This window comes from Adiantum capillus-veneris, chromosome 13 (assembly GCF_014529385.1).
Source record: "Adiantum capillus-veneris isolate H3 chromosome 13, ASM1452938v2, whole genome shotgun sequence".
Taxonomy (NCBI): Eukaryota; Viridiplantae; Streptophyta; class Polypodiopsida; order Polypodiales; family Pteridaceae; genus Adiantum; species Adiantum capillus-veneris.
In genome coordinates this window covers 145,415,143-145,427,346 of record NC_140943.1, presented here as the reverse complement: position 1 = coordinate 145,427,346, position 12,204 = coordinate 145,415,143, and the positions used below count along the sequence as shown (strand labels likewise).

At 43.9% G+C, this 12,204-nt stretch overlaps 1 protein-coding gene across 5 annotated transcripts in view; it reads right to left on the bottom strand.

Moving 5' to 3' along the window:
- Nucleotides 1-12,204, bottom strand: part of XRCC2 (homolog of X-ray repair cross complementing 2 (XRCC2)) — a 53,812-nt gene that overhangs the window by 22,436 nt on the left and 19,172 nt on the right. For 4 of the 5 annotated variants that reach the window (XR_015190072.1, XM_086527504.1, XM_086527505.1 and 1 more), the window contains exons 2-6: nucleotides 1,376-1,523; nucleotides 1,136-1,266; nucleotides 923-990; nucleotides 768-836; nucleotides 464-589 (exon numbers count right to left, since the gene is read on the bottom strand). Coding sequence is in view for 4 of the 5 variants with exons in the window: in XM_086527504.1 (XP_086383630.1) it covers nucleotides 464-589; nucleotides 768-836; nucleotides 923-990; nucleotides 1,136-1,266; nucleotides 1,376-1,523 (542 nt within the window). In the remaining variant the exon portion in view is untranslated. The remainder of the gene's footprint in view (nucleotides 1-463; nucleotides 590-767; nucleotides 837-922; nucleotides 991-1,135; nucleotides 1,267-1,375; nucleotides 1,524-12,204) is intronic. The other variant, XM_086527506.1, reaches the window with a different exon arrangement.

Sequence of the window (12,204 nt, the reverse complement as noted above, 5' to 3'; positions counted from 1 at the left end):
CCTTTTGTAGGTTATATGTAATCAGGGTTTTATGCATGCAGCGGTGGCCTTTTGTAGGTTATATGTAATCAGCATGCCCTGATTACATATAACCTACAAAAGGCCACCGCTGCATGCACAACATCAGGCAACATGCTTCATATCTATGTGGGATTTCAAAATTTAGAAAAAAAAAGGGCTTAGTTCAACAACAGCAGCCTGGAACACAACCAACTATAATGCCTGGTAAAGGGGATACAAAGAGAGTCTTAAGCTTTTCTTGATGCAGCAGTGGTAGAACCTGGACACACTAGGCCCCAAAATGCCATTGGTGCACGCACAGCATCAAGGAGCATGTTTGGAAAATTGCAATAAAGTTATTTGAACGAGGTTTAAAAAGTATTTGAACCAAAAGCCGCTAAACAGGAGGGAGTCCCATAATACAGTGAAATCCCTTTAACATAAGTACATAATAACAAAATACCTATCAATGGAAGTCAGACTCTGGATTAAAGATTTGGTTGATAATATAAGCATAGGGTATGATTCCAAGATGTGACTTAGTTCTCGAACCACAGCTTCAGATACCATTTGTAAACTAAGCGCTGTCCTGTTTAACATATGAAACACACGAGCCCAGAGACTAAAATCAAATAAAATGTTTGAACAAGAGTCTAGATGAAAATCTGGGGACAAAGGAGCCGGGTTGGGGGGGGGGGGGGGGGGGGGGGGGGGGGGGAGGTGATGAATTCACAAATTAGATTTTTAAAACTGAAAAAGGTCATCACCTTCCAACTCCTGGGCCTACTGATGTCACTGATGACACAGATCGATCTACCCAATAAAATGCATTGATACTGGAGAAAAGAGAAACAATTACTGAAAATATCACAGGCACTATATTGGGATAGTGTGAGCTGACATGATGAACATAGGAGCATACCTATCAATCATAAGCAAATGTGGACACAATCCAGCCTCTATCAATCTTTTAAATTTTGCATGCAAAGTCTGCAAGTTATATAATCAACTAAATGAACAGAAAACCAGATCCAAAATATGTGATCAGAATCTAAATGCAGAACCAATATAATGGGTCCTTACAGAAAGCCAAAAACTTGGATGACAGAAAATCCCAATGTCAACTGAGAATAACCTTTAAAACCGCCAAAAAATGGAAACTGTTATGGCAACGTATGTAAAAGAACCGTTTGAGACAGCCTGTAAACACATGATCGTCCCCTTTGGAATATTTTCCTGTGTTCTTTGAAGATCCTAAGTGCCCGGCTGCACATCAATTCAGTATATTTTGACAGTTGGTTGAAAGAATATCAAAGCACGCTGCACAAGAAAGTTTCTAAGGGGAATTCATGCAGTACACTGAAAGAAAACGTACCACGGGCTCCATTTATTTGTAGCTGAAGAGCATCTATGAACCGTAGCATGTCAAAACGACAATCCAAGTCAAACATCATCGCTACACCCTCTGAACCACCATATGAAATTCCGTCTGATTGCTTCGGTAGAATACAAGCAATTGCTGCCTAGAAGTAAGTAAAGAATTAAACATCATCATCTAGCTGGTTAACTTGCTTGATTACAGATTACAGTTACTCCACAACAAAGAACGTTGTGTCCTTGAATATACAAGTGAATACAGATGGAAAACAATGTCCAAAGAGGATCCAGGATCCCCTTCCACTTATCTGCATATAAGTAAACCACAATTTCCGTAAATTCAAAGAGAGGATACCAAGGTTCCCCTCCATTTATCCGCAGCTAAATGAATTCACGAGTCCACAAATTTAAAATAGAAAAGTGTATGCTAAACAATGAGATGCCTCGATACAAATGTACCATGTTCTCAAACACCTGAATTCGTTTAGCTACAGATAAGGGATGGGAACCTTGGTATCCTCTCTTTGAATTTACAAAAATTGTGCAATGGAGCAATGGACCTCATAAGTAAGACAAGGAGATAGCTTTGAACGTTAAAAATATCCGAAGATTTTACTCCTGGTGCAAGTCCACGAATGTAAAATAAAAAATCTATACTAAACAATGAGACACCTAGATACAATTGCACCACGTTTTCAAACATGGACCAAGAGTAAAATCTTCACGTATTTTTTACGTTCAAAGCTATCTCCTTGTCTTATTTATGAGATCCATTGAAGAGTTACCTGGAACGGGGAACGGGAACGACGACGGGATCACCGCGGAACGGGGAAACGCCTGAGGGTCCGGAACGGGAACGGTGCGGAACGAGAAGCATAAAAAACATCCAAATAATGCAATTTTTAGCTCTATATGTTTGAATACAAGTAGTATGAAGCCATGGATTGTGTGTGTGTGTGTGTGTGTGTGTGTGTGAGAGAGAGAGAGAGAGAGAGAGAGAGAGAGAACCTTGTAGACTTGAGACAACTCAAGAGATTCTTGAATCTTCAATGGAAAATGTGTTTCATGTAGGCTTGACTCCTTGAGAGCTTGAGAGAGAGAGAGGTAGAAAGAGGCAGAGGGAGAGGGAGGGAGGGAGAGAGGGAGAGAGCTTGAGAGAGAGATACATAAGAGCTTGAGACTCGAGATAGTAGATACATTACATTTAGAAGCTAGAGCTTGTGGCAACCTTGTGCATTGTCACTTGTGAAGCTCGGCCCGTGGGGGGGGGGGGGGGGGGGGGGGGGGGGGGGGGGGGGGGGGTGTTTTTGCATTTCATAAGGGGGAGCTGAAAATTCGGCTCCAAAATTTTGCCCATTCATGTTTGTTGCCCAACCAGCCGTTCCGATCCCATTCCGGTGGCCGCGTTCCATTTGGCCGGGCTGTCCGAAACGGCCAGCCGTTCCGAGCGATCTCCAGTCCTCGGAACGCCAAAACAGCGTTCCATCCCCCTAAAGCCCCGTTCCCCGGTAACTCTGATTCATTGCTCCATCGAGTTGCATCAAGAATTAACCACTGCTACGTTCAAAATATCTCCTATTGTACGTGTATCCCAGCATGGACCTTAAAATTCATATCCACCCTAAAGCAATTCAAGGTCTCATTCAAATTATGAGCACCGCAGACTTCCAAACCTGAACTTGAATTTCATGACTCTAGGCCTGCCGCCTCCTTTCATAGGTATCGAGTCCAGTAGCATAGCTCCAAAATGTCGAAAAACAAAGGCATGTGTAATTTTTTCACAACAAATCTGCTTTTGCTTTCGCAATCTCTCTTCATCTTCACACAAGCTAGGGCACCAAGTAGCATGCCACGACATCTTACTTTGAGAATATCCTATTTGAAGATGTGATCAAAGGGGATGATTGCATTCCCCTTGCCACAAAAGGGAGACAATGCATCCATACATAAATCATACATGTAGCCATCTTATAGTGGCGTTTGTGAGTAGCCTTCCTTCTATGCAAGTCAACTCAAAACTCCACGTTGATTGAGAGCTTCTACGTAATTAACTCAAGACTCTATGACATGTGTTCATTGTGTCACGTGTGTAGTGCCTGCGCAAGGAGGACTAGAGAGGCGAGGAGAGAAACACAATGAATGTAATGTGCAACAGAAGTGATTTATGGTGATAACTCAAGATGAGTGCTCAGCTCATACTCAAGGTTCCCTTTAGTTCATGAGAGAGATGTGCAACAGACTAGAGAGAGGAGAAAATGATACTCTAAGTGAGGGTTTTGTGAATGATAGAAAGAGAAAGAGACTAAACACCAAATGGGTCCCAAACCCCCCTCCAAGGGCCCCCCTCTCTATCGCTAGAGGGGTATTTGCTTTGAGATTGCACAAATGCTGATACAATGGTCCTAGATGCTGAGATGTCGATGGGATCTCGCTCTCGATGCTTGGGTCTGCAAGGCTAAAGGCTGAAAATGCAAAACGTTAGGGGAACTCATGGGATGTGCAACTAACGACAAGGCTATGGGCTGATCTACTCTGGCGGATGTGAAGGGTACTGATGATGGCGATGGAAACATGCTGAAATCTGAGAACGCTGGTTCTGATACTCGATTTGAGGGCTGAAAACTGCAACTGCTGATCTATCGCAAAACATTGTATGCTGATCTGAGGCCGAACTGCAGACGCTAGGGAATGGCTGAATGCTGATGCAAAAACGCTGGTGGTTGGCTGCTGGCGGAAAATGTAGAGGTTGTGCTGAGGGTACCAAGACGTTGTGTGCCCATGCGGTGCTAATATGTGGAATGGTGACACCTTGGATCACCTTTTTAGGGTAAAACTGCTGGTCAAGCATGGCTGAAAATTAACCTCATGACTTGCTAAAAAAGGTCACTAATTAATGAGTTAATAACCAAGTTATAAGAGGTGCTTCAAATGCAATTGACTACATAAGCTTGATACTAAGCTAGACTATGGGAACATTCCCTAGTGCCCACACCTAGAAGACATTGGTTGTGCTTGGAACTCGCCCTTGACACACCACAAGCTTATTACTGCCAATTAACACTTTGCATAAAAGATAAATACTAATCTCAGGATAGAGCTTGAGAGAGGACATATATGTACAGATATAGCATAATACATTTGTAGAGATATGGTTAACTTGAAAGACAGAGTGAGACAAATTAAAGAGATAAAGAGAGAAGATTGAGAGTGATAAACGGCTGACCAGAACAACTTGGCCACCAAAGGCCTACAAATGGATCACACAACCGCTTGTCTTCTCTCGCACCTCAAATTCACGAGAGTGATGTCCTTCGATGAAGAAAAATTCAGTAATGGCTTCCTCCTGCATTTTCCTTCATGCAATTACTTCGGCAACAACTCCTCCAATGTCTTCCTTCTTAACATAAATTTGAACGAGAGAGAGAGAGAGAGCATGTAGGGCTTATGGGAGAAAGAAGTAACATATAGAGCTTAAGGGAGAGAAAGAGGTAGCATGTAGAGGGCAATGGTGATGGTATTGTAGAGGATTCTTGAGCTGAGATGTAACGTACACATGGTTGTGTGTGCCACGTAGACATGCGTCATTGACTTCTAAAGACAATTTTCCACCTTTCCCTAAATAGGAGTGTCTATAATCCTAGGAGGATTAGTACCGGCAATTTTGTGAGCCTGCTTGCAAGATTTGCATGTTCGGGACGAGTCCATTAGATTAGGTTTTCTAGTTTTGAAACCCTCTTGAAAATGGATTGTACAAGTGTCTTGACAGGTGTTGTTACACTAAAGAGGACATCTGGCATGACGTGAATGTAATTTTAAGTTACAGAAATTCAACGAGCCATTCCTAGGGTCAATCGGATTCTTGGATTGGCAGATGTGCGATAGCTTCACCCAAAAACTTAGCGTCGGTCAAACTTATTAATAAATCATTTTAATGATTTATTACCTAAACCTTTGAAGGTTTATAACCTGCAAATCTCACCTACAAAGGGAGCCAGTTAGCAGGCGTTTTGGCATCAGATCAGCTAGCGATCATTGGAAAACTGCGTCTGCATATTCAGTTGTATGCGGAAAGAGTTTTACATCATGCCGCTGGAAGGTTGTGACACCTTGTTGGGGATCCCGTGGATCTTCCGAGTGCATGGAGTCTTGGATGCCTACAACAAAAAGATCATTGTACAGCATAGGGGCAAAACTCACATCTTGGATGTAAAGCTTAAAGGAGAGTCAACCCCTATTGTATCTGCTTCTGCTATCACTTCTGTAATAAAGAATCACCTTTCTGTGTACTTGATTTTTGCACGTGATGTCTCAGATAGTGATCAATCAAATTTATTTGTGTTAGATAAAGAAAGGTCAGCATTTTTGCAAAAGTTTAGTGACTGTTTTTCTGATTCATTACCGTTGCAATTGCCGCCAGAGAGACCTGAGGACCATCGGATAGATTTGGTGCCACGGTGTAGCCCACCAAATAGACCTCCCTACAGGGTTAGTGCGGCGCAGCAGAAAGAGATTATGGGCCAGGTTGAGGAGTTATTAGAGAAGGGGCTGATTCAGCCTAGTTCTTCACCCTTTTGCTCCCCAGTGCTCCTAGTGCAGAAGAAGGATGGCTCATGACGCATGTGTATTGATTACCGTGCGTTGAATAAGAATACCATCAAGAATAGGTTCCCTATTCCTAGAATTGATGATATTCTCGATCGTTTAGAGGGTACAGCAATTTTCAGCAGGATAGACCTTAAGAGTGGATACCATCAGATTCGTATAAGGCCAGAGGATGTGCACAAGACTGCGTTTAGAACGACATTTGGTCTTTATGAGTTTCTAGTGATGCCGTTTGGGCTAACAAATGCTCCTGCCACGTTCAACAGAATGATGGACCAGATTTTCCGCTCGCATCAACAGTTTGTTGGGACGTTCTTCGATGACATGATAGTGTATTCGAAGAATGAAGAGGAGCATAGGCGTCACTTGACCATTGTGTTCGAAGAGCTACGCAGTCACAGTTTACTTGTCAATCCTAAGAAAAGTGAATTCTTCCTCGAAGAGATCCACTTTCTGGGCCACATAGTCTCAAAGGATGGTGTTAGAATGGATCCCGCAAAGGTCGAAGCTATCAAGACATGGCCAGACTTGAAGACTATGCACGATGTCAGAAGCTTCTTGGAATTGTGTTCCTACTATAGAAGGTTTATCAGAAATTTTGCAGAGATAGCATCGCCTCTTCACGCTTTGCAAAAGAAAGAGGTCACTTTCAGATGGACCCAAAAAGAGATTTCAGCTTTTAGTCTCTTAAAGGAAAAGTTGACTTCAGATCCAGTTATTGTTTTGCCAGATCTCAGGAAGTCATTTGTGGTCCAGTGTGACGCGTGTGGCAGTAGCATCGGAGCAGTGCTAATGCAAGATGGACGGGTAGTAGCTTATGAAAGCCGAATTTTGCAAGGGCCTGAGAGGACTATGCAAGTCTATGAGAAAGAGCTCTTGGCCGTGATTCATGCGCTTTCTAGCTGGAAGCACTACCTCTTAGGTGTTGATTTTGTTGTCCAAACAGATCATCAGACCTTGCGATACTTCTTGACACAGTCAAAGTTATCCGAAAAGCATATGCGATGGGCAAACATTCTTTCCATGTTCCACTTCCAGATTATGCATGTGGAAGGCAAGAAGAATGTTGTGGCTAATGCGTTATCAAGAAAGCCACAAATTTCACTTGTGTCAATTCCTTATCATCATGAGTTAGATGACATGAAGGAACAATATACTGTTGATGAAGATTTTGCAAGGATCTTTGAACAGTTACAAGAGGGGCAACATCACGAGCACTACCTCCTCAGAGATGGTTTTATGATGATGCATGGCAAACTTTGTGTCACTAGGCCACTGCAACATAAGGTCATGGAAGAGAGTCATGTCCCACCGTATGCAGGGCATCGTGGCATTGATGCAACAGTTAAAGCAGTAGAGACATACTTCTATTGGCCTACTTTGAGGAGAGATGTGGATGCCTTTGTGCGAGCATGCATAGTTTGCCAAAAGGTCAAGTTTGACACGCAAAAGGCACCAGGGTTGTTACAACCACTACCGATTCCGGATAAGCCATGGGAAAGCATTGCTATGGACTTTATCTTTGATCTTCCAAGAACGCCAACAAGGAATGATGGTATATGGACCATTATCTGCAAGTTCAGCAAGCAAGCCCATTTTATCCCTGTCAGGAAGAAGATAAAATCTGATGAGATGGCACGCTTGTTCATGTACACTGTGTTTAAGTACCATGGTATGTCACAATCGATTATCAGTGATCGTGATCCTCGCATGACCAGTTTGTTCTGGAGAGGATTGTTTGAGAACATGGGCACTACGCTCAAGTTCTCGTCTTCGTTTCATCCACAAACTGATGGACAGTCAGAAGAGGCTAATTCTACTGTCTTAGATCTGCTTAAATGCTATGTGTCAGATAATAAAGGCAAGCGGGAACAGTATTTGCCTATGCTTGAGTATGCGTACAATAATACGGTGCATTCGTCCACAGGCAAGGCACCTTTTGAGATTGTTGAAGGTAGCAAAAAGGTTCCTCCCATTCTGCATACAAAGGACAAGATCTTTGAGGCAGATCGATATGTTGAGAACATGGATGAGATGTATAAGAAGATTAAAGTTGCCTTGGAGAAGACTCGGGCAAAGCAAAAAAAGGCTGTTGATCGTCACCGTCGTGAATTGCTGTTATCACCTGGTGATTGGGTTCTGTTAAGGTTCGAAAAGGCAAGGTTAAAGAAGATGAAGGGCAAGGAACAGCTGTTTCCTAAGCTCAGCATGCGTTACTATGGACCTTTTCAAGTGCTTGACAAGATCAGCAATGTGGCTTACAGGCTGAAATTGCCTGATGCGTGGAAGATTCATAATGCGTTTCACGTGAGTCTTCTAAGACCCTTCGTGGGTGATGTGCCAGAAGATATGCCAGATGAGGATCAGCCAGAAGTTGAGGAACTTGATGAGATCCTGGTACCTGAGCAAGTTTTGGCACATAAGGACAGAAAAGTTAAAGGACAAGTTGCAAGACGCTATTTGGTGAAGTTCAAGAACTATCCGCCTATGGATGCAAAGTGGATGGAAGAGCATGAACTGTTAGAGTCACCAAATGTATTGCAGCTTTACCTTGAAGCCTTTGGGTTACAGCCTACTTATGCCCCAACCCAACGCGTGCAAAGGAGGGGTAATGATAGAGCTAGTACATCAAATGTACATATGAATTCAGTGTAATAGATGGAAATGACAAAAGTATGAAGGCCTCATTAAGTCAATTGTATCTATGTGTTATGACCTTTCTTGCGGATACATACGATGATAAAAGAGTGTTAATAGCACAAGATCATCAGTGGCATGTATTTATGGTATGCAATCGAGGACGTTTGCGATTTCAAGAGGGGGGTATGTCACGGGGACGTGGCAACTGTTAACTATGTCACGAGGACGTGGCAACTGCTAACTTTAGTTGTTGGTTTCTTTCCAAGGGGTTTTGTTTTATTTTTGAGACCCTCTTCTTGAAGTAGCAAACGGTCGGACATTGTATGGCTAATGTGAACGGTAGTTTTGCCCGCAGATGGGTAGTGGTCGGCACTGGAATTCGTATGTAAAGAGGATGTCTAGGCTCAGAGCAAGATCATATAGGTCCTCCCGTCGCACTTAGCAAGTTGGTGGGTACTAGGAAGTGAACTCAATAAAGGCCTTAAGTCAAGGTGTGATTGCCAACAGAAAGTATCCGACAGTTGGGCCACATTGCACTTTTGGATGCGGTCCCAATGAGGATAGATAGTCAGATGACCACAGGGAGCCCAACGGAATCGTTTCCTAAAATCTAGGGAACTGCTATTTTGGGCCGTGAAATGTGTTCGCGTCATTACCTCCGGTATGACTAGGGGAACACTTTACAAGTCTGCCGCGAAGTCAACTGGGCGACCAGTCGTCGGGATAGTTTTAAGCGGCAAACCCGGAACGGGCAAATGCTTGTAAATGCGCCAAGTGGCAAAATTTCATGGACTTGCCTCGTGCAGAAAAATGGGCGCTGAAATTTAAGCTGGCAGGAGGCTCCTTTTGCATTTTGTCACAGGTTAAGAGCTATGGAGTGCTTCCTTTCCCCCTTATGTACAGTGCGGTGCCAGGAGTGATGCCCTGCACGCTACGCACTGCTCCCCTCTCTCCCCTACGAGCAGTATGTTATGCCTCACTAGTGGGCTTTTCATTTGACCAATGTACAGTTATGTGGGTTCATGCGCGATTGCCGAGGCAAGAGCCTCTTGGGCAGGTACTGGATTAGCTGGCGGCTAATCCCCCGCAGGTACAGGTGAATTCGGAGAGGTTTCACGTTAGAAATCTCGTCTGATTCAAAGGGCAAGTAGCCCTACACGTGCGGGAGCTCGAGGTCTTGCTATAGATGCGACCGGCACGAGAAACGGAGCCCAAAACAGGGAATTACAGTCTGCTGTGTATTTTTGCAGGTTTAGGGTTTCGGCCCTAAACGGACCCTAATACCCCCAGGAGCTATTCACGTGAACTGGCGCATTTTCGGGGCAGAAAACAGAGAATTCAGCGTGCTGCAGATTCTCGCCAGGTTTTGCAAAGTGTCCGTATGGGTCGGGAAAGTCACCTATTGCGTGGGGATACTGACTGTGAAGCATCCTAGTACAGTTATGCTGCCGAAATCGGGCCAGAACAGTGTTTCTTCGCCTAGATTGTGCGGGGCAGCTCGTAGGAGATCACAGGTTTTATTCCCTCTGTTAAAGAATAAAGAAATACCGAAAGGGGCACCAATTTTGGGGCCTACAGGTTGTCGGCGTCTGCTTGGAGCATTCTAGCTTCCGAGCTGTGTGTGTGATTAAGTGTTAATTCCTGTTACAGGTTACCTTTGCAAAGTACTCTGTGTGTGTCTAAGTAAAGAATTTCGGGTGAAAGCCAAAGCCTACCGCCCCACGGGCCGGTTTCAGAAACACTCGAACAATGCGTGCTGAGTAATCATGCGAACACACAATACTTCCTGAGTCGGTTCTTTGGACAGCAACTCGAGAGCCAAGATCAGTTCGTCGTGATTCGTGCTTTGGAGAAGAAAAGACTGAGAGAGTCTCTTTCTCCTGCTTCTTTTCAAGCTTCGCCTGCACATTAGAAATGAGAGGTAAAGAATGAATAACTTCCTCACCACGAATGGTAATGGGAGAGTCACTTTTGGCAAAGTAATGTCTAGCCAATCAATGTATTGTCTGGCCAATCAATGAGAGGGTTATGCTCACAAAACCATCTAATGTCTAAAATCATATCACATTCTGAAAGAGGAGACACTACAAATTTTCTACGGAAGAAAGCTTGTTGAACATTGAATAACACATCAAGGCACTCTCGTGTAATGAGGGAGTCCATACCAGGAGCGAAGCCTGACACCTCGAGAGGAGATGTCTTGCTAACCTCCAAGCGGGCTCTGTCTACAAGAGAGTCACCAATCACATCATGCATACTGCCTGAATCAAACAAGATCACCATGTGTTGACCATTCACATGACCATAACACTTCATGAGAGACTCATCAACTAGATGATCATCAGAAACTTGGGATGCACCAATGTTCTCATTTATCGCATTAACACAGCATGTGGGTTCTGTGGTTTCTTTAGGTTCGTTGGATGGGTTCTTAGGACATGTGCTCTTTATATGACCTTTGACGTGACATTGATAACATCGACCTTCCTTAGAATAATGACTTGTTCTTCTGCCGTTATGTATCCTCCTATAATTCCTTGTGCTGCTTTTTCATGCGGGTTAGCTTAGGTTTAGCAGGTGCTTTAGCTTTACCCTTAAATTCATTTTGAAAGTTCTTTTCCGAAGGATTAGAGGAAGCTAGAAGAGTTACCATTTGTACCGTTCTGCAGGTTCTGAGGAGTCTGAGAGGTACTGTGAGAAGACTTGTTCTCCTTAGGCTTTCCTATGTTGTGCTTCATCTCCTGTGCGAGCAATCGCTACCGCCTTGTTGAGATCTACGGGGCCGAATACTTCTACATCAAACTTGCTATACTCGTCCAACCCGAAAGGAATGCCTCTTTGCGCTCATCATCCGATTTGCGTAATTGGGTGCCGAGCTACAAAACACGGTTAGAGAAAGACAAGACTGGCATACCATTTTGCTTTAGATTGTGCCAATCTTCTTTCAACCGCGCTAAGTACTGAGGTGGCATAAACCACACCTTGAGCTTGTCTTGGAAGTCGACCCAATTGAAAGAAAGGGACACGCCTTCTTCGGTTTCCTCTAGGTGCGCGGCCAATTGTGCCTCTTGTCATGCTTGATACCAATTAATGGCATCATCGGTAAGATACATGGCTGCAGTCAAAACTTTGCTATTTCCTGTTTTCTTAGTTGTCGCAAAATAAGTATTAAATGATGCAACCAAGAATGAATAACATTAGCATCCATCTTACCGTCATATTTAGCGCATACACAGCGCTGAACACGCACCTCTACGGTGAGGTTATGACCCTCACCGGTGCCTGCTTTGGAGCAGCATTTAGCTACCCCTGTTCCTGCTCAAGGAGGCTCTTGCCTCAGCACAAAAGCATGAAACCACACAGCTGTACATCAGTCAAATGAAGAGCCCTCTTGTGGGGCATCACATAACTGCACGTAGGGGAGAGAGAGAGCAGTGTATAATGTGAGGCCATCACTCCTAGCACCACACTGTACATAGAGAGGAAAGCAAGCACTCCATAGCTCTTACACTGTGAGACAGGTTCTCAATGAAGCATCCCCCCAGCATAAATCGAGCGCCCCCTCTGCTACCCTTGACCTATAAT